At 45.0% G+C, this 21,783-nt stretch overlaps 8 protein-coding genes across 9 annotated transcripts in view; 3 read left to right on the top strand and 5 right to left on the bottom strand.

The window, feature by feature from the left end:
- Positions 1-12: 12 nt before the first annotated feature.
- Positions 13-2,191, bottom strand: Kdm4A (Lysine demethylase 4A). The gene is made up of 4 exons (XM_017157025.3): positions 1,961-2,191; positions 1,806-1,897; positions 883-1,746; positions 13-823 (listed from the first exon to the last, which is right to left on the bottom strand). Exons 1-4 carry the CDS (start codon positions 2,114-2,116, stop codon positions 448-450), a joined length of 1,488 nt encoding a protein of 495 aa, XP_017012514.1. The 5' UTR covers positions 2,117-2,191; the 3' UTR covers positions 13-447.
- Positions 2,192-2,765: 574 nt separating this feature from the next.
- Positions 2,766-3,391, top strand: ND-B14 (NADH dehydrogenase (ubiquinone) B14 subunit). Its single transcript, XM_017157149.3, has 3 exons — positions 2,766-2,969; positions 3,039-3,154; positions 3,211-3,391. Exons 1-3 carry the CDS (start codon positions 2,840-2,842, stop codon positions 3,337-3,339), a joined length of 375 nt encoding a protein of 124 aa, XP_017012638.2. The 5' UTR covers positions 2,766-2,839; the 3' UTR covers positions 3,340-3,391.
- Positions 3,392-3,401: 10 nt separating this feature from the next.
- On the bottom strand, positions 3,402-6,244 carry LOC108067879 (zinc finger and BTB domain-containing protein 41). The gene is made up of 5 exons (XM_017157148.3): positions 5,112-6,244; positions 4,867-5,058; positions 4,706-4,807; positions 3,973-4,651; positions 3,402-3,918 (listed from the first exon to the last, which is right to left on the bottom strand). The coding sequence occupies exons 1-5, from the start codon at positions 5,941-5,943 to the stop codon at positions 3,663-3,665; spliced, it is 2,061 nt and encodes a 686-aa protein (XP_017012637.2). The 5' UTR covers positions 5,944-6,244; the 3' UTR covers positions 3,402-3,662.
- Positions 6,245-6,426: 182 nt separating this feature from the next.
- cag lies at positions 6,427-7,427 on the top strand. The gene is made up of 2 exons (XM_017157113.3): positions 6,427-6,681; positions 6,735-7,427. The coding sequence occupies exons 1-2, from the start codon at positions 6,563-6,565 to the stop codon at positions 7,297-7,299; spliced, it is 684 nt and encodes a 227-aa protein (XP_017012602.1). The 5' UTR covers positions 6,427-6,562; the 3' UTR covers positions 7,300-7,427.
- Positions 6,525-21,783, top strand: part of Nop10 (Nop10 ribonucleoprotein) — a 107,852-nt gene continuing 92,593 nt past the window's right edge. The window contains exon 1 of the mRNA XM_070213702.1: positions 6,525-6,534. The gene's annotated coding sequence lies outside the window, so the exon portion shown is untranslated. The remainder of the gene's footprint in view (positions 6,535-21,783) is intronic.
- LOC108067856 (zinc finger protein 236) lies at positions 7,541-14,672 on the bottom strand. Of its 2 annotated transcripts, none has more exons than XM_070213697.1 (13): positions 14,091-14,672; positions 13,927-14,035; positions 13,447-13,863; positions 13,230-13,385; positions 13,056-13,169; positions 12,622-12,990; positions 11,205-11,903; positions 10,953-11,132; positions 10,796-10,891; positions 9,802-9,837; positions 9,234-9,509; positions 8,161-9,082; positions 7,541-8,104 (listed from the first exon to the last, which is right to left on the bottom strand). In XM_070213697.1, the coding sequence occupies exons 1-13, from the start codon at positions 14,484-14,486 to the stop codon at positions 7,918-7,920; spliced, it is 3,957 nt and encodes a 1,318-aa protein (XP_070069798.1). In that variant the 5' UTR covers positions 14,487-14,672; the 3' UTR covers positions 7,541-7,917. The 2 variants fall into 2 exon arrangements, with proteins under 2 accessions (XP_070069798.1, XP_017012600.2); XM_017157111.3 differs by having other exon boundaries at positions 8,161-9,085; positions 14,091-14,671.
- On the bottom strand, positions 15,421-16,567 carry LOC108067792 (uncharacterized). Its single transcript, XM_017156994.3, has 3 exons — positions 16,247-16,567; positions 15,630-16,189; positions 15,421-15,573 (listed from the first exon to the last, which is right to left on the bottom strand). The coding sequence occupies exons 1-3, from the start codon at positions 16,484-16,486 to the stop codon at positions 15,477-15,479; spliced, it is 897 nt and encodes a 298-aa protein (XP_017012483.2). The 5' UTR covers positions 16,487-16,567; the 3' UTR covers positions 15,421-15,476.
- On the bottom strand, positions 16,779-21,725 carry Hao (Hydroxyacid oxidase). The gene is made up of 2 exons (XM_017157168.3): positions 21,240-21,725; positions 16,779-17,796 (listed from the first exon to the last, which is right to left on the bottom strand). The coding sequence occupies exons 1-2, from the start codon at positions 21,641-21,643 to the stop codon at positions 17,100-17,102; spliced, it is 1,101 nt and encodes a 366-aa protein (XP_017012657.2). The 5' UTR covers positions 21,644-21,725; the 3' UTR covers positions 16,779-17,099.

The raw sequence follows: 21,783 nt of genomic DNA, 5'->3' as shown, positions 1-21,783 counted from the left end.
ACTCTGAATGCTTTTATAGCCCGCGAATCGTAGCAATTAAAGAGGCGTTCCGCCATTTGTTGCAAAAGAATTTCACACATGTCATAACAAATCAAAGTGATTACAGGCATTGACCCCTTTGGGCGTTACTTTGTAAAAGGATTTCGGCTTAGTCCAAATTGAAGTGTAGTGCAATTTCTTTTCGGTGGGAACGGACACTTGTTACAAAATATTTGCCTCGCTCCAATTACATCTTAAAAATTTATAAATTTTGCACAGTTTTTAAATACGAATTTGCTTGTCTCCTAAACTCTATACACATATCTTCTTGGTAATGGCGTCAAGTCTGCTTAGAAACTATTAAAAAATACAAATTGCCTATCACTAGTGGATCTTTGATTGCAGCCGCTCAAAAATACAACAAGGAGATCGAAAGACTGCCTCGCAGCAGTGTTATCAGTGGAATCCTCAGTCCTCGTCGTCAAGTGTGAGTACTTTTGTCTGGAACCGCATGCGCTTGGTGTTCTTCACCACGCCGTTGGTGAGCAGATTGACACCGGCCTGTGGACACGGCAGTTCGTTCCACAAACGCTTCACGCGCACAACGGCCTCGGAATTGAAGTCGTATCTCTTTGCTGCGGCAGCTGGTTCAGGTACGGAAGGATAGGATGGGAGCTTACGCAGCTTAACAACGGGCTGCAGCTGGCGACAGCTGTTGTAGCTGCTCACACTGGCCCTGTCGTCGGCATCCTCGGTGGGCTCCGCACTCGATTCACATCCATTGGCGGCCAGCGAGCAGCCGCGCTTTTGTGGCGACTCTTCCTTGGGTTTGGCCACACGTAAACTGAAGTATTGGGGTTATCTTAGTGAAAAAGTCAACTTATTTGTGAGCTAATAAAATACCTGGCCTGTTTTTCATACTCATTTAAGGTTGGCGGCGCCGCAGCGCATACTTTCCCCGGCTCTTCGGGGTGGCAGCCAATATCCTCGCCCCTCAACCAATTGTCGTAGCGCTCTGGCTGGAAGCGGCGCACGAAGGTCTCCATCGAGATCTTGACCATGTCGCTGCGGCACTTGCAGATGCTCGCCCGCTTGCCGTACTCGATCCAACGCTTCGACGCGAAGTTGGTGGACTCGGCGCCATTAAAGCCATGATTAAACCCAGCATGGTAGCCGAAGGGAAACGTGATCATGATCTCGCCCGCCTCCTGGGTAATCTTGTTGTAGGGTATGTTGTGCTGGCGCAGCACCTTCGGACTGATCATGGTCATCTTGTGGCGCAGATAGGCATTGCACTCCTGGTAGTTCTCGGCGAAGGTGTCGTTGGCCAGCTTCTCCAGCCGTCTGCCATAGGCCGGCGGGATGGCGTACCAGGTCTTGGGAGCTCCGAAATGCAGATAGTTGATCGAGTACAGATCCATGTCCTCGGTGTGCCAGGCAAAGGAGCTCTTCCACATGCCAAAGTAGAGGTAGGCCGTGTTCACGCCGTCGATGATGATGTTGTAGTCCGTGTTGACCAGGTTCAGGATGGTGTCCAGTCGCCCGATGTTCCACACGTCCAGCTCCTCGTCGCTCAGCGATCCCTTGACATCGGCCGCGTACAGGGGCGATATGTAGGTGATGTTCTTCCAGTACTTGCGCTCCAGGTCCTCGTAGTCGAAGTGGCGCGGCGTCTGGTGCAGCTCGGAGTTGGCCTTCTCCATGAACTGGCGCAGGGTCATCTGGCGGCGCTGCTGGATGTTGATCTGCTGGTAAACTCCGTGGGCCCTGCTTTTCGAAAGGGGATCCTTGCTGAGTGTAATGGCCCTGGATTGGGAGGCACTTACCCCGTGACCACCTGACTGATCGGCGCCGGAATTGTCATATTGATGTTCTCTATGTCGTAGCCCGACTTGCGGGGCACCCATTCCGCCGGTGGCTGTGGAGAGTCAGTGCGGGATTAGCGCTTGGTCCAATTAGTCCCAGGGGTTGGCCAGCTTACCTGGATTTTGGCCAAGCCGGCTAGGTGAGCTCCGCGGGATTCTATATACTCTATGTAGCCGGAGAAGTCCTTGAACTCCTCGTAGCTGGGCCGGAAGGTCATGATGCGGGGCACTTTTGTTTGCTCCTCATCGCCGAAAGAGGATCTCGTGGACATTTTCAGCAACAAACAAAAAAATCAAGCGAGTGAAAATAATCCCCCTTTGTCTAGTGTGACCGCACGAATGAAGCCCGGATGCTCTGATGAAGAGAAAATACCAATATTCCGTTATAAAGTTTTTATTTCAATCTGAAACTTGTAAAAATAACAATAGGGGGATTCCCTAAACTGTTGAATTGCTGAATTGTTGAAAATTCAACAAAAAATTTCAGCAATTAAGGGAACGACCCAAAATGGTTCCTGTTGAATTTTCAAACAGCTGTTATTTGTTGAAAAGTTTCACGGAACTTAAAGCATGTAAAATTTGATTTATTATTGCTAGTAACTGTCTAAAAGTGTTACCAAGGTAAAAAGAACCACAAATATGCTTTCTAAGTTGATTTTAAAATAAATAATGCGTACTGGTGGTACTAAAATGTTACAGAGTTGCCACGACTTTTAAAAAAAGGTGACAACTCTGGCTTTTCAGCAATTCAACAAAATTTTCAGCAGCCCCGAGGCTGTTGAATTGCTGAAATTTCTGAAAGTTGACTTTGTATGGAACAGCTGATTAACAGCTGACCAAAATTCAACAATTCAGCAATTCAACAGTTTAGGGAATCCCCCTTTTGTATTATGCTTGCGGTATTTTTTTTTTTGGTATTTCAAGCTCCGGTCACACTGCTCTGCTGCGAGCAATCGTTTGTCGTTGGAAAAACAGGCGAAATAAAAACAAATCAAATGGCCGGACGTGAAGCCGTGAAGCGAGCCGTGCAGCAGGTGCGACCCATCCTGTCCGTGGACCGGGAGGAGGCCCGGAAGAGGGCCCTCAACCTGTACAAGGCCTGGTACCGCCAGATTCCCTACATCGGTGAGTGCTCCCCGTTATGTCATCAAAATCCGCATCCCGACGCCATATAATCCCGTCCGATTCTTGCAGTCATGGACTACGACATCCCCATGACCGTGGAGCAGTGCCGGGACAAGTTGCGCGAGGAGTTCGTCAGGAATCGCAGCGTGACCGACATCCGGGTGATTGACATGCTGGTCATCAAGGTAAAGCCCTCGACGAAAAACAAACCTATAGATTGTAATACTATCCCATTAATCAGGGCCAAATGGAGCTGAAGGAATCCGTGGAGATCTGGAAGCAGAAGGGCCACATCATGCGCTACTGGAAGGAGTCGCAGGACCCGAAGCCCACCGACTTCCTATCCAAATTCATCCAGGGTGTTAATTAGTTATTGAAATTGAAATAGTTTAAATACAAACTCCTTCCGAGTGCGAAGCGAACTCAATCGAATTTTGTGCGCTTCAGAGCGCGTTTTTCCATTCTGTTTATTGAGATTGTGACTTCAAAAAAATCATGTGGATATACATGTAAATATGTACGTTTTCAACTCAGTCCGGTGAGCAAAAAAGTTGTTCAAACTGAAGCTAAAATATGTGGGTAAAATGCTATGTCGGTTGGGGTGATTTGTAAAGTGCAGTCCAGTCTTCCAGCTCTCATCGTGCCGTTCGATTTTGTAAATTCTATGCAGGTAGATGGATCGGCGGTGGGTTCTTAGGGTATCAAATTGAGCAGGTTGTCCAGCGCTGTGGAGCCGGCAAAAAGGTCAGTGGTTATGTCGTCATAGTCTACGCCCAGGCTGGTCAGCTCGGTGAAGCAGTCCTCCGTGAAGCCCGGTATCTCCAGCGAGTTGTTCGACCTGTTGAATGCATCGTGCCGATTGGTGTAGCCCTTCTTCTCGCGGAACATCTCGGCCAGCTGCTCGTCGCTCAGCTCGGTGCCATGCACCTTTTTGGAATGTTGCCGAAATCTATAATGGATACGTGGATAATGACTAGTCTATACCTTAGTAACTTATACGTACTTGGTGCGATCGGCAAACTCGCTGGCGCAGCTCTGACACTTGTACGGGCACTCCATGTGCTCGTACTGATGCTGCCGCCTGTGCCACCTGCTCTTCGCCTCAAAGTTGCACACCTCGCAGCGCCAGACCTTCGGCTTCTGGTGACTCCTCTGCTCGTGCTCGCGCATCAGGGCCGCGTTTTGGAACTGGCTGCCACAGGTGAGGCAGCTCACCGGCTCCTCGCTCACGTGGGCCCGTTCGTAGTGCACCCGCAGCTCCGCCGAGTTTACATAGTTCAGGGAGCACTTGTCGCACTGGAAGTGCCGCTCCGAGTGCCGCTTGCGATGCGTGGTCAGGGTGTCGGCGCTCTTGAAGCTCCTGCGACAGATCTCGCACTCGTGCAACGTTTCCACTGCGTGCAGCTGCTGCAGATGCAGCTCGTACTTCCGCATGCTGCTGAACTCCTGGTCGCAGAAGGTGCAGTGCACGACATTCTTGAACAGGCAAAAGCGCTGGTGGCTGTGCAGACCGGCCTTCTGGTTGAACACCTTGTCGCACTCCTTGCAGGCAAACGTCTCCGTCGGCGGCACCACCACCGGCACAGGAGTGTGCACTCTGGTGTAGTGCTTTCTGGCCGAACGCTGATCCTTGAAGATCCTGTCGCAAGCCGGACAGTTGGCCTGCATGTAGCAGTACATTTCTGGGGGATAAACGTAGTGAGTTGTGGATCTTTTGAGTTGTATCCAGAGCCTACCAAAGTCACCGTCTATTTTATGGTGGTCGATGAGATGCTTCTGCATTTCGCTTCTGTCTTTCGTCTCATAACTATTGCACGGTCGGCACTTGAAGTTTTGATCTGAAACATAACGCTTGAATATATATAAAGGGAATATATATTAGGAAAAAGCAACCCACTTTTGCTTAGGCCAATTATGTCGTCTTCGGCCATGGATATTTTGTGAATACTTTTGTAATGACGTCTTAGCTGCTTCGCGTCGTCATGCGTAAATTGGCAAATATTGCATTTCAAAGTGGGTATATTGGCCATCGAGCTGCTGGCGGTGTTTTCTTGTAGTGAAAGTGAAGAAGGCTCCTCTACCCCATTGGCTGCAATTCGGCAAATGATTAAAATACATAGTGTTTTTTCCTTAAATGCTTACCTTTAAGATGACTTTCCTCCTTTGGACTTTCGGTGCTCCCCTCGTCGTTCAGCGTCATATATAGAGCACGTTGTATAAGATCGCACTCCACATCCGACATGTCGCCGTTCTTGTTATTGAAATTATAATTGTTATTATTCTCGCCACTTCCTCCGCCCACCGATGTGGCAGCAGGCGCATCTCCAGATGTAATACTGCTCTCGAAGAAGGTCTCGTTGTTCTTGGCATCCGAGCCGTCGTTCTCGTCCTCCTCCTCCAGATCGTTGGTGTCGTACTTGACATCGAAAAGGATCACCTCGTCTTCCTTGGGCACCTTCTTGCTGCTCGAAGCGTCGGCATCCAGTCGAGGCACCTTGGCGCCCCGCATGTAGAGCACATTCTCCTCAATGGGCCCCGGGACTCCCTCGTAGCCCTCGACGAACTGCTCGAATTCCTGGCTGAACTGATTCCAGTGCAGCGTCTCGGTGCTGGCCTTCCTCTTGAGTTCGCTCGCGGGACTGGGCAGCTTGACGCTCTTGGCCTCCGCATAGAGCTTGAGATTCGATTCCAGGGCCATCTCCACGAAGTGCATGGCCACCTCCAAGGCGCGACAGCAGCGCACGCAAATCTGCATGGGCCACAGGTAGCCGCCGGGACTGATGACCCGCAGGTCCAGGTGGGTGCACTGCTTCAGGCACTGCGCGTAGGTGCGCGACTTCTGCAGATTGGGGATCTCGGCGCTGAGCTGCACGGTTTTCCGGTCCACCGAAAGACATGCTCGGCACTTGGAGCCCTTGTTCAGCTTGTTCATGGCCGCCAGCGCGGGATCCGCTAGGGATGTGGCGGCGTCCATGGAGCTACAGTGGCTTGGGATGCTGCTCTTTGCCGGATATTACGTTTGTTGTTGGGTGTTTCAAAAAGTTATTCGTTAAACAATGTGTATTGTGTTTTATACCGCTCTTTTGTGACCAGATTAATGTGACCGTTCAGAAGATTGCCAAAAGTTCTCATGCCGGCTGTCCTTTTTTGGTTCTGTGACGTTTCTATAATTGCAGGGGCGTACGCTAAGAGGTTTGTGGGGGGTGTATTGCGCACACAGAAAAATATTTAGTAAAGAAATAAGGAAACTATAGTTTTAACCTTACAGAGCCGCGTTTCTTCCATTTTTGTGTTGTGACTTGAGTTACATTTGAGTTACCCAAAAGTGTGTTTCAAAGAAATTGAAATTTAAAAACCGAATTACTATTTATAAAATATTAACAAAAAAATAAATACGTCAAAAGTTCCCCCTAGATAAAATTCTCTTACGCCACTGGCTAGTTTAGTTTAACAACATGGTCACACTGCACCGAAAATATATATACGGACGGACACTCCTTTGAGCGGACATGAAAATTACTTCAGCTGTCAACGAGTTTTTCTGCTTTTGACTTGTGAAGAAACTTATCCCAATCTAATGTTCCTGTTCGTCAATGGATATGCCGCAGCGTCGACCGAGAAAACCTCGACAACTGCTTAGTTTGGAGGAGAAACTGGAAGTAATCCGGACACAGGAGCAGAATAAACTAACGGTGCGCGATCTCGCGAAAAGGTAACGTCTCTGCTGCATTTGAACAAATTTATGTCCATGCCGAATTTCTCCAGATTTAACATTGGTAAAACTCAAGCAGCTGAAATTTTAAAGCACAAAGAGGCGATCAAAAGGGGATTGTCGACCGGACAACTGAAAATGAGGCAGATGCGAAGAAATCCGCTCAGTGAGCAGGGATCCCATATCGATGAGCTATGCTTTGAATGGTTTTCCCGCGCCAGGAGCGAGAATGTTCCGATATCCGGTGAAATGGTGCGGGAAAAGGCCAAGCAGATTGCGGACGAGGCGGGCTTCCCCAGTTTCTCGGCCTCCACCGGATGGCTGCAGAAATGGCGGAAGCGAAACAACATCGCATACAATGCCTCCGGTGACAGTCTGGAAGTTCAGGAGTTCGAGGCCGTCCTGGTCAAGAGCGAACCCATCTCGAACCGGGACGACGATGAGGAGCCTTCGCCGGTGAGTTTAATCGGACCTATCTACTCCAAGGAAGAGGCCATGATGCAGTTGGCCCGCTTGAAGGAGTTCGCCAGGGATGACTATGTATCCTACCAGCAGCTGCTTAGCCTGGAAAATCAGTGGAGCTGGAAGTGGAACAATTTCAAGAAGGAGATTCCCTGACCTAAATGAGCGGACTGAATAAATATTTCGAATCTAGAATAAGAAGTAGTTTAATAACATGGTTTGTTTGCAATGACAGAGATTACTAATCTTCCGTTCTGTATAAATAAAAATAAAAATATACTAAACCAATTTATGTCATTCTACTAAAGACATTTATTGCTCGCAAATATATAAAATACATTACCCATAAGAGGCGATTTGCAATAAAAAAAAAATACATAATATTGGATGCTTTTAAACACTAACTCTGAAGCTCTTCTCTTTGGCCAAAGCAGAGCCAGCTGGTGGAGATTGCCTCGATCGTGGTTGGGAATCAAGTTGATGAGTTCCGGATACCCTGAGGCCCGTTGCGGATTATTACATTTAAGGCGGTTCTATTGGTTACATTTTGCCATTCAGGCGATAATAATACATTGAAAATGTAACTGAAATCCATCGCTGTGTGCAGCTTATGTTATATGAGAGATTAAGTTTAATGCGTTTAGTCTACAACCTAACATGTAAACTTTAAGACATTATATGTGCTAAAACGATGGAGAGGAACAGTACTTATTCTATATCAAACTTTGTACATTGTGCGATAACTTTGCTTGATTGTGTGAGCATGAGTTGGACCTATTTGGAATTATCGGCTGCAGCTGCCGGCTCGTCCTTTATTTCCATTTCGCCATCGACATCCTTATTGCAATATGATTCCTTCAGATCATGCGGATTGGTAAGCCCCCCAGACTGTGAAGAGATGTCAGCTAAGTCCTCTGTGGTCAGCCGGATCTTGTGGATCAAGAGAGCATGGCTCTGGAGTCTACAAATATGCATTAGTTAGATCTAAAAAAAACTAGTTAATCTTACTAGACTTACCTTCCACGCCGCAAATAGGAGCGGTCGCACTTGGGACACTTGTAGGTCAGCGGGCCCTTATGCACGCTCATATGGTTCCTGAGATGCAGGCTGGACTGCATCTCCTCCTTGCAAACGGGGCATATGTGCCGCGTGTTCAAGTGCGTGGCGTTCTGATGTCTCACCAAATGATGCTTGAAGGCGAACGTCTTGCGGCAGCCATCCAGCGTGCATCGCAGCGTCTTCTCCTTGCCGTGCTTGGACTTCGTGTGCCGCTCCAGCTCGGTGGTGGTCACAAAGGTTTTGGGGCACAGCTTGCACTGTGATTTCCGGCCGCCGTGCCGCTTCATGTGGAACTTTAGCAGCGTGAGCGTTCGGTACGTTGTATTGCAGATGGCACACTTGTGCTGGTAGCCCCACCGCGAAGGCTCAGTATTGGAGTGCTGGTCCATTTCGTGTTTGACCAGCTTGCCCAGCTCGTCGAAGGTCTTGTTGCACAGCTTGCACATGTAGGTGGAAGTGCGAAGCAGCCGGGAGTTGGAGCGCAGACCCTTCACTGGCGACGCAGCCAGGGCGGCGGTGGTCAGCAGCTTGTCGCTGCCGTTGAGCAAACTGCTGGGTGGGGCATCCGTGCTGGGGGCTTTGGGAATGGCGTGGGGATTGGGCGTGGATCGCTGGGCTGCATCGCCCATAAAGTCATATTCGTAATCAAACGGTGTGGGTGTGGGGAAGAGGGTGGAGTTTGTCGACGAGGCTGTGGTTGTGATGGGCGATTCGGACGATGTAGCTGCTGTAGCCGCTGCTGCTGCCGCCGTTATTGCTGCCGCTATTGCTGTTGTAGTCACCGCTGTGGCTGCGTCCAGTGTCACTGGATCAAGTTCTTCCTCTGGCACTGCCGCATCCATTTTTCCACTCTTTCCTGATCCATCATCTTTGCCTGCTGCTTCTGGTGAGAACAACAACAATCAACGATCATTGTTCATCGTCGAACAACAGCGTTTTTAGTTTATCAATCGAATGGTTTGTTGGCGTGTGTTGGGCATAGTTGGAATGGGAATTTGAGTTCTTTCTTGCAAGGCTATTGAGGCTCTTACCATTGCCACCGCCATTGCCTGAAGCCGCCGTTGTCATCCTCTCAGCCCCACCGTCCGTCTGCATCATCTCATTATGTTTGTTTGCCTCCAAGACTGGGTTCTCTGGCCCGGGGCCTGTTGACGATGATGTGCCCAGGGTTACTGTGGTGCTTTCCGCCGACTGCGGCGTTTGCATCTCTATAATCGTGTCCACCAAGTGGCTGCGCTGCAGGTGGCGACTGAGGGTGCTTTTGGCCGCAAAAGATCGAATGCAGCGCGGGCATTCGAAGGGTAATTCTGTGAATATATTGCGAAATGTAAGTACATATGTCATAACTATTCATCGGATTATAATTATATGTAATAGAGTAGCATTAACATTTGAATTCAAGCGAACTTAGTTTGGATAAAATTATTTTTCAAATATCATGTTTGAGCTTAAATCTAAATATGAATTTTGGAAAACAATTTATCTCTAACCAAACATCGCTAGGAATCGAATGTTTAGAATACATTTTATATATAATCCAATGTCTAGTCATAACTGACACAACGTAAGATCAGTAAAGCTCTCATCAAAGTTACTTACTGCGTATAATAAACACTTCATTGGCGTGGACAGACACTGAAAGAAATTTAGAATATTAATAATTATTCATAACAAGAAAGGAAACTTATATACCCTTGCAGATCATTCTATTATTTTACAAATCGCAAAAATGTTAAATTTCCTATTATATCTCATTTATTTTTCGATCGTTTCTATGGCATCTATATGATATAGTAGTTCGATCTTTTTAAATTAAAATCGAAATTTGGAAATATTTAAAAATAGTCATATCCCAGAGTAGGAGAGAATGCAATAAAAATCAACAAAGAAATAATTTTTTCCTATTAAATTCCATTTAATTTTCCAATCGTTTCTATGGCAGCTTTATGATATAGTGATCCGATTTTTTAAATATTTAATTCGAAATTCAGAAATATTTTAAAAATAAAATTCCCAAAAGTAGAAGGTAATATTTCAAAAAACACCGAAGCTATAATTTTTTTGAAGGTTTTTTTCTGATCGTTCCTATGGGAGCTATAAGATATAGTTGTCCAATCCGGTCGGTTCCGACATATATACTACCCGCAATAGAAAGAAGACTTTTGGGAAAGTTTCATCCCGATAGCTCAAAAACTATGAGACTAGTTTGCGTAGAAACAGACAGACGGACGGGCAGACGGACATGGCTAGATCGACTCGTCTTGTGATACTGATCAAGAATATATATACTTTATACTTCTGACTGAAATCACAAGGGTATAAAAATAATACGTGTAATAAATTTATGAATTTTGGTGGGGGGTGATATCAGAAAATTTTTGTTTGTTGCACGCTTTTTGAATACCAAAATTCCTTTCATTTTTCACCCAAGTGGGGGGACCTATAACCAATATGGGCATGGAACTCAGGACATTTTAAGCCAATATTTCCCGTTAAGAGATTGACATAATAACTTTTAAATATTTATAATTATATGTAACTGAATAAGAGTTTACAACTACTTAAAATCTATAGACGACTTGTTTCTACTTACCTCCGTCATTAATGCCGTGGTGGGCGTTCAGATGTTTCCGCATATCCGCATCTGAGTCGCACTCGAACGGACATTTAGCGCACATGAGCATTGGTTCTGAGGATAGATAGATAGAAATCTGTTTGTGTGCCTTCTTAATAGTTGCATTTTAGCTTACTCTTCACTTTGCCAAGATAGATTTTCTCGATGTTGGTGCGGGCCACGGAAACCTTATCGCCCTTGGCCTGGACCATGTCCCTCGTGGGCATTCGCTTGTGCACAGTTTTATAGTGCCTGATCAGCAATCGCTTCATGTTGTATAGGTTGGTGCACAGCTCACAGCGATAGGGGGCCAGGCCTGAAGTGAAAAACAGATAATTGAGTATTAGGTTACATGAACTATGTGCGTTACGTGACCCAGCCGACTCACCCCGATGGACAAACATGTGGTTCTCGAATTTATACTGGCTGGTGAACTTCTTGTTGCAGTAAATGCAGTAGGGCTTCTGCAGATGCTTCGATTGCTCGTCATCAAAGTCGTCCACATCGTCGTCGTCGCTGGTTAGAAGCAGATTCTGGTCCGTGGCAGCATCATTGTTGTCATTCTCGTCATCGTTGTCCGCCTCGTCCTCTTCCTCCTCCTCCTCCTCGCCCACCGCATCCTCCTCCTCCTCGAAGTCCTCAAACAAATTCTCGGCGTCAAAGTCCAGACTGATGTTGTTATTATCGATCACAATGTCATCACCATCCACCACGGGCATATCATCCGCGGGTATGGTGCAAATGGCGGCCACGTCTGTGTTGTCGATGAAATCCTGCATGTCGCCAAATATCGAAATGTTGGAAGTGTTGGCTGCCACTTGCGGAACGGCCTCGTTCACGGGCAGATTGCTCTCTGGGATTTCGGGAAAGATTCCGAATGCATTGCTGTCGGCCTCCCCGGTTGATGGTTCCACCGCCGTTGTCACTGGGACTGGATTCGTTGCCACCGTGGAGGTTGCTGCATAGAACAGCGGGGTAGCATCCACCACCACGTTGATGTCGCCTGTTTCCGTGATGGTCGTCGATGTGGTGGCCATTGGCGCTGGCTGGTGCACTGGTACCTGTGCTTCCACAACAACTGGCGGATCTGCAAGATGTTACGTCACAAACATGCCAGGAAGGAATAACATGAAACGGAAAATCAGGGGCTTAGGTTAAAAAAATTAAAGCTACTGTTGTACTTAAATAAAAATGGGGTTGTAAGCTGGAAAAACCAAAACTAATAACTCACACAAATAAATCTACAAAAATTAGATGAATTTATCATTTTGATTCCTTACCGAAAGTCAACAATTGTGATCACATTCCTACCATTTGCTGCTGTTTTTGATCTTATTAATATGGAATTAATTTGAAACTTGTTGAGAATCCCCAATCCTACCCACTAATGACGACCAAAGACTAAATACCATCATGATTTGAGCTCCAATTAACTAGCCTTGATACATTGTATTATTCGAGGTATACAAAAGATTTGAAATTCATTTGCAATGTTCTATATTTTCTAATGCATACATTAAATTGTAATTCTTTGTAGAAAGTTGGTATAAGGAAAGCCAGAAAATCACCGACAAATGAATTAATTAAAAAGAAATAACCGACAATGGAAAAAAAAATAATTGTGATCTCAACATAAAAGTTGGTAAAAAAAAAAACTAATCAACAAATATAAAAAAAATAATACGATCAACAAATGAAAAGTGTAATCAAAACTTTCATTTGCGAATCATTTCATAACACTCTGAAATACCGCTGAAGGACGACACCAGTTGGAATCCCCTGGTTAAAAGGATCTCAAGACTCACATTTAATGCCCACTGGGATGTCGGTGTGATTTGATTTCTTGGCGGGCGTCAGTTTCCTAGGAGAAACGCCAATCGATGCTGGTTTTTGGGGAAAGCTCGCCCCCTCCTCGGCAGTCCAACTTGGACGCAACTGCACCTCCGTGGGCTGGATCGTGTGGCCCTCCGTGTAGTGCGTCCGCAACTGACTGGCGGTGCGCGTCTCGAAGAGGCACATGTCGCACGAGAAGACGCGCGACTCCTCCGCCTGCGCTGGCTCCTTGTCGCTCCTGCCGTTCTCATCGGACCGATGGACCATCTTGTAGTGCTGGATGAGATCGGCGCTGCGCAGCGAGTAAAAGTCGCACTGGTCGCAGAAGAACTTGGGCAAATCTGTTCGGAGCAAAGGCACAGCGATTAGTCATCATTGATTATCTGAGAACATGGGATCAACTCACTGCTGTGGGTCAACTGGTGAGATTTGAGCCGCGCCACAGTGGCAAATGTCTTGGGACACACTTTGCACTTGTGCTTGTAATTGGGCGATCCGCCAGCTGTTGGCTTCGGCTTGACTGGAAGCGTACAAGAGATTGTATTGCATACGGTGGTTGGCCCTGCGATTCGCATCTTACCCCTTATCTGCGGCATCGTTTCCTCCACAATCAGCTCGCTGACATCGATATCCATCGGTTCGCCTTGCTCATTGGCGGCCAGGAGATTGTGTAGGCCGATGTTGACATTGGAGGGATTGTTCGGCTTGCTATCATCGATATACTCTATGACCACGCCTGCAAAGGATTGGTGTGAGTGTAATTTGATAATTAGATACTCCTAGCTGGCTGAACCCACCGCTTCCGTTGACCTGCTGCAGCGAGCCATCGGGCATGACGAGATACTCGGTGCCGATGCTCACGTTGGGCGTGTCCATGGGCGGCAGGGTGGAGGTGAGAGTGTCCACCGCCGGCGCCGTCTCGCCCATGCTGACGGCCAGCTGCCGCTCGATGTCGCGCAGCTGGTCGGAATCAATGTGCGGCTGGGGCTGCGCGTAGTCCTCGGGCGTCAGAACAGTGGGTATTAGCAGCTCCATGTCCTCCAGCGTGCACACCGCCTTGGTTTCCTCTTCCTCGTGCGCTGGCAGGTCCTTCGACTTGAGGTGCTCCTCCGCCTGGCCAGTGGACAGGTCATGAACGGCTACGTAGTGCTCCAGCAAGATGCGCTGTTTCAGCGTGGTGAAGTTGCAGAACTTGCAGTTGTACGAAAGGCCCTCTGGAAAAGGAATTTCGACTGTGATTGGGTGGAAAAGCTTTGGATTTGGTATGTAAGCTGTACCTGCATGTTGTCGTATGTGCTGCTTGAGCTCCAGGCGATTGTAGACCACCACTCCGCAGACCTGGCACTCGTGCCGCATGGGTTTCAGGGGCTTCGTCCGCTGCGGGTCCTGAAAAGGAAGAGAAATGGAATTGCTATTTAATTGAATTTAAAGCAAACCATACCTCATCTCGCTCCTGCTTTGGCGGCTCCTGGACCAAGGAGCCATTAAGTCTCCTCGCCGACCGCTTGGGACACAGTTTGCGGCACAGGATCTCGTGGGCACGCAGTGCATTCTTGAGGAAGTAGTAGGCCACTTGCAGGCTCTTGCTGCACTCGATGCAGATGTACTGCGGCAGCTCGGGGGCGTTCTCGGCGCTCACGCAGAAGAGCAGGCAGCGGAGGAGCGGAATCTTGTCCCCGGCGTCCGCCGGATCCAGGCTGCGGGCCACCGCCACCGAGTCCAGCTTGAGGTACTCCACGTCCGTCTTCAGGCAGCAGCGACACGAAAACTTGTAGTCCACCACCTCGGCGCCCGAAATTGCGTCCGAGTGGGTGCTGTTCCTCTTGTTCAGCGCCATCGTTCACGAGTTGCACATCTGGTGGCGCCCGTTTCGCCAGGTCTCCTCGCGAAGCAATTGACCGGATAAATGGATGCGATTTATCACGAATTAGCAAAAAAAACTCAATTGTTTTTCTCCACTCGCGTCGCGTCGAAATAAAATCTACGAGACAGGGTTGTATCGCATCGCGATTCATTCGCCAGGGCTGGCATTCCCAGTTATACCGATATCAGAGTCTATCGATAACGCGGCTGTTTCGCGCCATCGCAATTTGAGATAAGAAGTTAAATTTACTCAGCTGATTTTTTTTTAAATACATGGCTTAAATTTATTTTTATTACTAGATCGAGCACTGAAATTTATTTATTTACAAATAAAATATACTATATTATTTTATTTGTAAATAAATCCTGTCCTGAAAAAAAACAAATTACTTATTACAGAGTACTTGCAGTTTCTTAAATTTATTTTTGTACTGATTGTGTTTCCTAACTACTCAATTAATTTCGTTAATACTGAAGGCTTGAGTTGCTCTATTTTTATTTTAAAACTAAAAAATAATTATTTTTTTTTGCACTAGAATCTAGTGACTAGATAATAATAATAACAAAATGTATATTTTTTGAGGATTATTTTTTTAGCAAAAATAATATTTATTGTTTGATCTTTAAAATAGAACTTGTGTTAGTTTCATTTTTAAAAATTGATAAATTTTTTATTAAAAACTAGAAAATTTGTATCGGTAAACAAAAAAAATTCTACCTTTAAATTTGCCAAAGAAGGAAATAATGTAGTCATCTTTTGACCGCCTAAATATCAGCTTAAGGCCTACATTAAACAGGAATAATAAAGATTTTATTTTTAATCTAAGTGTTAATTGAATTAACAGACCGCAGAACACCATTAGAACACCGCGCATGTATAAATATAAACATAAAGAAATAAACAAAAGTTCGTTCTAGATAGTTTATTAGCTAAGGCAAAGTAGAATTTAGCTTTGGGTAAATATTAACTGGTGTACTCCATGGGCACGCACTCCTCGGCGGCCACTTCGTGCGAATGCGAGTCGTCCTCCATAAGATGATGAAGGCTCTCATTTGGATAGCTGGGAAAATAATTATAACGTTAGCAATCCAACATGGGAAATGCACAAGTAGTTACCACTTGGAGGGGCTTTCATCGCTTAGCATCGTGGTGGGCACTGTGGCCTCGGGACTCATGAGCTCCAGGGGCGCGGGCCGTCGCTCCTGCAGCTGGCGGGCGATCTCCGCTTGGCTCAGGCCAGGCGACACAACCTCCTTGGGGGCAGTCTGCAGCAGGAGTTGCTGCTGCTGCGAGGGAGAAACTGTGGCGGTGAGTTGTCTTTTGGCGGCAGCTGCCTGCATTCCCAGGTTCGCGGGCATCATTCCGGTGAGGATCTTGCGTCTTCTTCCCCTTGTGGCGCCCACAGTGGGCATGTGCGGGGCCACACCCGGCATTCCAGGTGCTCCCTTGTCCTTGTGCTTCCGGCGAATGGCGTCCTTGGAGGTCTGCGATCCTCCGGCAGCTCCCGACGTCGATGCTGGCTCCGAATCGGAGCTGTCGGTGGCATCCGTGTCGCTGGAGTCCTTCGCCGGCTTCTCGTACAGCAGCAGGCGGTCCAGCAGGAAGGTGCGATCCCGGGAGACCTTCAGCAGGCGCCGCTGGTTGGTGTGCAACAGATCCTGGAAGTACTCGTTCTCCTGTAAACACGAAGAGCTGTGACTTGCCGTTGGCCAAGTTCAACTTAGGGTATTTACGTAGATTAGGAACTTCAGTTTCTTCTTGAGGCTCTTGTAGCGCTCCTTGAAGTCCGTGTCCTGGGCTCCCAGTCCCAATCCCGCAGAGACGGAAGACGCGCTGGCGGGGGCTGGGCCGCGGGAAAGCGCCGGCACACGGTCTCTGGCTGGCGGGGCGGGCTCATCGTCGCTCGGCGGCTCGTCCTTGATGGCGCCCTCCTCCTGGTTGGCCAGGGATCTGCAGTACCAGCCGTCTAGCATTGTCTTTTCGTTAATTTTGCGTTGTGTTTTCTCTGCAGACGGGCCAGTGCTGCCAGATCAACTTTTTCTTGTATACATGCCATGCAGTGATGGGAGTTTGGGGACTATTCAAATTATCGATTAGCTGGTAATCGAATATAAATTTGCCGTTATCTTTAATTAAAAAACCGTTAGGGCTGTTTTCACGTCCGTTTGTTAAATTTAAAGTAGGGCTAAAACCCGACTTTAAATTTACCAAGCGGAAACGGCCTTTAGTAATAAGTGTAAAAATTTAAATATTTAGAATGTGATATGTTCTTTAAATATGTTTTATTTTACAATCGTTAATACTGGTTAATCCGGCTCAAAGAAAATTAGCTTTCAAGTTCAATTTATTTGAGTGGAGTTTCCGTAGTTTTAAAATGTAAACTTGGTTGAATGAAATTTGGAGAGAAATCTTACGAAATCATTTTTGCTGTTTAGTTTTTATTTATTGATACGTCGTACTTGTATCTACCAAGTCTCAGGCAATATAAAATGAATCTGAATTGACCCTAATTTTATTTTTTCAGTTTATCTTTATTGACGATTTCATTGGAGTTATAACAGAAGGGTATAATAAAGGGTTCCGGGTCTACAGCTTGGCATATTGTTTCTCATGCACCACCATCGACGGGGTGATATCCTTCAGAGCTTGGCAACCGATCAGCGCCATGGTGATCTCAAAGTCCTTGCGCAGCACACTCAGCATCTCCTCCACGCCCTTTTGCCCGTTGTAGGCCAGTCCCCAGACAGCCGGACGACCCACGAACACGGTCTTCGCTCCGAGGGCCAGAGCCTTGAAGATATCGTTGCCCTGCATGATGCCCCCGTCCAGCATAACCACCAGATCCTCGCCCACGGCTCTCACGATCTCCGGCAGAGCCTCAATCGAGGCCGGAACCGTGTCGATCTGGCGGGCTCCGTGGTTGGAAACGATGAGTCCGGCGCATCCGAACTCCCGGGCCAACACGGCATCCTCGGCAGTCAGAACGCCCTTGACCACAATGGGCAGATGGGTGATGCCCTTCAGCCAGGCAATGTCCTTCCAGGTGATGGTGGGATCAAACTGGCTGGACACGTACTCGTTGATGCCCGAGGCGCCCATGGTGGCGTTGCCCACTCCGGTGGCCTTCACGCCCTGGAAATTGGCCAAGGTTAGGTGCGATGGCAGGCTGAAGTTGTTGCGCACATCGGCACGGCGGTGGCCAAAGATGGGGGCATCGATGGTGAGGACGAGGGCCTTGAAGTTGGCCTTCTCGGCACGACGCACCAGCTTCTCTGTTATGGTGCTAAAATCGTAATAGTGAGAGTGGGTTAGAATAGTAATTTATTATCAAATAAAAACACCTCTTAACGAGGTAAAAAACTAGTGACGATCGCACCTTCAACGTACAAAAGTTCTGATATCAAATTTTGTGACGAAAAATGATTTTAGATGCGACTAAATAAGTACGCTACCTAAAATTTACTCGTTCGGCCCGCTTTAGCAAATATTTAATATCTACACGAAAGTTTTCTGTTTGTAGCGTGCCGAATGAATAAATTTTAGGTAGCGTACTTATTTAGTCGCATCTAAAATCATTTTTCGTCACAAAATTTGATATCAGAACTTTTGTACGTTGAAGGTGCGATCGTCACTAGTTTTTTACCTCGTTAAGAGGTGTTTTTATTTGATATCAGAAGTTTTTGTTTGTTTACTTTTGCTCTCATAGATGCTAATATAAACATTTAAATTTAAATTGGTCAATCATAATTTTTAAACTATTGTATTTTAACGAATTAAGATAAAAAGGCGTTAAAGTATTTTAAAATACCTTTTAAACGAGGTACATGGGTGTACCTTTAGTAGTGTAAAACTTACAAACTAACGAAATGTAGCTATTTTTAGCTTTTTCCCGCTAAAGTAGCGGCTTTTTTCAAAAGTCGTAGAACAAAAGATTCCTATATGGAACTCTTAAGTGCAAATTTACTGATTCCATGACCCTAAAATACAGTTCGGATACCCTCCCACAAAATTCAATACTCAGGGAGCGTTAGTTGTTCTGAGCTGGCAAAAGTGGCTATTTTCGTTTCTGAATAACTTTTAAACGCGATTTTTTACATAAACATGATATATACCAAAATTTAAGGAATCTCAAGGGCTATACAGTTTAAAGTTGTAAGGAAAATCGTTAGAGCCGTTTTTGAGAAAATTAAAAAAAAGCTAACAAAAAAGTTTAAACAAATTTTCTTTTGTTCAAATCTTTTTAACTATTACATTTACACAAATTGCATATAGAAGGCGTTTATAGCATTTAAAAATACCTTTCAAACGAGATGCAGCACAAGTCTGTAGCTTTAGTAGTATAGAAGTTACGGCTTTCCGAATTTTAGCTATTTATAGCTGTTTCCCGCTAAACTAGCGGGTTTTTTCAAAAGTGGTAGAACAAAAGTTTTTTATATCGATGTGACGAACGTCATATCAAATTTTCAGAACTTAAAAAACATATTTTGGACAAACTGACAAACGCCTTCGCACACTCTCCTGGTGCGCTTCGTCACTACATGGACTGCCGTCCACAGTGATATAAACATTTAAATTTAAATTGGTCAATCATTATTTTTAAACTATTGTATTTTAACGAATTAAGATAAAAAGGCGTTAAAGTATTTTAAAATACCTTTTAAACGAGATACATGTCTGTACCTTTAGTAGTGTAAAACTTACAAACTAACGAAATGTAGCTATTTTTAGCTTTTTCCCGCTAAAGGAGCGGGTTTTTCCAAAAGTCGTAGAACAAAAGATTCCTATATGGAACTCTTAAGTGCAAATTTACTGATTCCATGACCCTAAAATACAGTTCGGATACCCTCCCACAAAATTCAATACTCAGGGAGCGTTAGTTGTTCTGAGCTGGCAAAAGTGGCTATTTTCGTTTCTGAATAACTTTTAAACGCGATTTTTTACATAAACATGATATATACCAAAATTTAAGGAATCTCAAGGGCTATACAGTTTACAGTTGTAAGGAAAATCGTTAGAGCCGTTTTTGAGAAAATTAAAAAAAAGCTAACAAAAAAGTTTAAACAAATTTTCTTTTGTTCATATCTTTTTAACTATTACATTTACACAAATTGCATAAAGAAGGCGTTTATAGCATTTAAAAATACCTTTCAAACGAGATGCAGCACAAGTCTGTCTTTAGTAGTCTTTAGTAGTATAGAAGTTACGGCTTTCCGAATTTTAGCTATTTATAGCTGTTTTCCCGCTAAACTAGCGGGTTTTTCCAAAAGTGGTAGAACAAAAGTTTTTTATATCGATGTGACGAACGTCATATCAAATTTTCAGAACTTAAAAAACATATTTTGGACAAACTGACAAACTGACAAACTGACAAACAGAATTAAATTTTCATTTTGGGAAGAAGAAGAAAATCTTATTTTGGCTATAACTTTTGAACGGAGAGTCGGATTTTGACAAATGACCCCTCATTCGACGGGTATTTTCAAAAGGAATATAACTAAAACATTGCGAGGGGGCATTTACCCCCACCGGCCCCAACAGCTCCAAATCTCGAAATTTTCACTTTTTCACTTTCACCGCTCTCTCTCCCAAGCCAATTGATTTTCTTAAAGTCTTGGTATGCAATCCTTTAAGTTTTTGCAATACCTTTCGATTGGTGTATTACTCATTACGATCGGACTATCACAGCAGATTTTCAATTTTGCGGCTATATAATAGTAGTCGCCTTCGCACACTCTCCTGGTGCGCTTCGTCACTACATGGACTGCCGTCCATAGTGATTTTTGCGCTTTTTTTTTGAGAACAAAAAGTGGAACATTTTTAACAAATCAATATTAACTGCTTAGAAAATAAAATTCATACAGATTTAATCCAGGGACCGTAACTGTTATAAGTTGTATTTTAAAAATCACACTTTAAAAGTTATTTTCTGATTTGTAAAGTAAAACTAAAAAAATAACTGTTGTTTTTTGAGTTGTATAATAAAAGTTGACAAATAACACTTTTTCGTCGTGATCATAAATAAAACTCAAACTTGATTTATGGCGGTTTTGTTGGTAAAATAAATTTTTTAAAAATATAGTATTAAGTTATATAAAACACGGTTAGCATGTTTTTTAATTATTTCATTTTTTAAAAATGTCAAGGGAATAACGTTTATATATACAAATCAACAAATAGCAGTTATTGTTTAAGTTTTATTATAAAAATAAAAAAATAAAAATCATTACGGATTTGTAAACTACAATGGCTAATATAAATAGTAGTGTATTTAAAAAAATTTTAGGACCCTTCTAAGTGCGTGATTTTTTATGTAAGAAAAATTTACAATAACAGTTATTTTTGGTCCCTGATTTAATCACAAAATTATGGCCCTCCCTTCTTCAAAAGAAATAGTCGTTTGAATTATTTCGGAATTCATGCCATCCGTTCATTCAATTCTATTAAACTCAAAATTGTAATTCATTTAATTCTATTAAACTCAAATAGTGTAGTAATTTGTTTTGTCGTTTGAATTATTTCGGAATTCATGCCATTCATTCATTCAATTCCATTAAAGTCAAAATTCAAGTTCATTCAATTCTATTAAACTCAAAATTCAAATTCATTCAATTATATTAAACTCAAAATTCTAATTAATCCATTCATATAAAACAAAAAATTCAAAATAATTAATTGAATCCATTCATGCAGGGCTCTAGTTAGAATAGAAAAGGTTTGAAATCTCACCGATCCTTGTAGATGTACAGCTGGAACCACTTGATTGTGTCTGGAGCACCGGCTGCCAAATCCTCCAGCGAGGTGGTGGACAGCGTGCTGAGTATAAAGATGGAGCCAGCTTTACCGGCCGCCCTGGCATTGCCCACCTCTCCATCGGGATGGGCCATCTTCTGCATGGCAGTGGGCGCAATGCCCAGTGGCCATTTCATCTGCTCCCCGAAGATCCGGCAACCAATGTCCAGGCGGGAGACATCCCTCAGGCAACGCGGACGCAGACGCAGCCGTCGAAAAGCCTCGCGATTCAGTCCCAAAGTGAACTGCTCACCCGCTCCGCTGCGGTAGTAATCCAGGGCATTCTTTTCCAGCTGCCCAGCGGCCTTCTTCTCAAAGTCCTCCACGCAGACCAACGCCATTTCGGTTACGTAACAGGGAAGTGAAAATGAACAATGTTTGGGAACACCTCTCGCAGCACCTTCCAGACTCGAACTAAACCCACTGAGATTAGGGGCCAGCATCAACAGCTTTTGCCTGGCAGGGTCCATAAACCGAGGAA

The sequence above is a fragment of the Drosophila takahashii genome, chromosome 2R (genome assembly GCF_030179915.1).
Source record: "Drosophila takahashii strain IR98-3 E-12201 chromosome 2R, DtakHiC1v2, whole genome shotgun sequence".
Lineage (NCBI taxonomy): Eukaryota > Metazoa > Arthropoda > Insecta > Diptera > Drosophilidae > Drosophila > Drosophila takahashii.
The sequence above is the reverse complement of the archived record's forward strand: the minus strand, read 5'-3'. Positions and strand labels throughout refer to the sequence as shown.

Coding starts and splice junctions, on each gene's coding strand:
- LOC108067792 (XM_017156994.3), bottom strand. CDS start 16,486: ATGCTAGACGGCTGGTACTGCAGATCCCTGGCCAACCAGGAGGAGGGC. Junction 16,190..16,246: donor AACTGAAGTTCCTAATCTAC/GTAAATACCCTA, acceptor TCGTGTTTACAG/GAGAACGAGTACTTCCAGGA. Junction 15,574..15,629: donor GATGAAAGCCCCTCCAAGTG/GTAACTACTTGT, acceptor TTATTTTCCCAG/CTATCCAAATGAGAGCCTTC.
- Hao (XM_017157168.3), bottom strand. CDS start 21,643: ATGGCGTTGGTCTGCGTGGAGGACTTTGAGAAGAAGGCCGCTGGGCAG. Junction 17,797..21,239: donor CTGTACATCTACAAGGATCG/GTGAGATTTCAA, acceptor TTACGATTTTAG/CACCATAACAGAGAAGCTGG.
- ND-B14 (XM_017157149.3), top strand. CDS start 2,840: ATGGCCGGACGTGAAGCCGTGAAGCGAGCCGTGCAGCAGGTGCGACCC. Junction 2,970..3,038: donor CCGCCAGATTCCCTACATCG/GTGAGTGCTCCC, acceptor CGATTCTTGCAG/TCATGGACTACGACATCCCC. Junction 3,155..3,210: donor TTGACATGCTGGTCATCAAG/GTAAAGCCCTCG, acceptor CCCATTAATCAG/GGCCAAATGGAGCTGAAGGA.
- cag (XM_017157113.3), top strand. CDS start 6,563: ATGGATATGCCGCAGCGTCGACCGAGAAAACCTCGACAACTGCTTAGT. Junction 6,682..6,734: donor GTGCGCGATCTCGCGAAAAG/GTAACGTCTCTG, acceptor GAATTTCTCCAG/ATTTAACATTGGTAAAACTC.
- LOC108067879 (XM_017157148.3), bottom strand. CDS start 5,943: ATGGACGCCGCCACATCCCTAGCGGATCCCGCGCTGGCGGCCATGAAC. Junction 4,808..4,866: donor CATAATTGGCCTAAGCAAAA/GTGGGTTGCTTT, acceptor GTTATGTTTCAG/ATCAAAACTTCAAGTGCCGA. Junction 4,652..4,705: donor TAAAATAGACGGTGACTTTG/GTAGGCTCTGGA, acceptor TTTATCCCCCAG/AAATGTACTGCTACATGCAG.
- LOC108067856 (XM_017157111.3), bottom strand. CDS start 14,486: ATGGCGCTGAACAAGAGGAACAGCACCCACTCGGACGCAATTTCGGGC. Junction 13,864..13,926: donor GCACATACGACAACATGCAG/GTACAGCTTACA, acceptor TTCCTTTTCCAG/AGGGCCTTTCGTACAACTGC. Junction 13,170..13,229: donor AACGATGCCGCAGATAAGGG/GTAAGATGCGAA, acceptor GTACGCTTCCAG/TCAAGCCGAAGCCAACAGCT.
- Kdm4A (XM_017157025.3), bottom strand. CDS start 2,116: ATGTCCACGAGATCCTCTTTCGGCGATGAGGAGCAAACAAAAGTGCCC. Junction 1,898..1,960: donor CCGGCTTGGCCAAAATCCAG/GTAAGCTGGCCA, acceptor GACTCTCCACAG/CCACCGGCGGAATGGGTGCC. Junction 1,747..1,805: donor ATCAGTCAGGTGGTCACGGG/GTAAGTGCCTCC, acceptor TTCGAAAAGCAG/GGCCCACGGAGTTTACCAGC.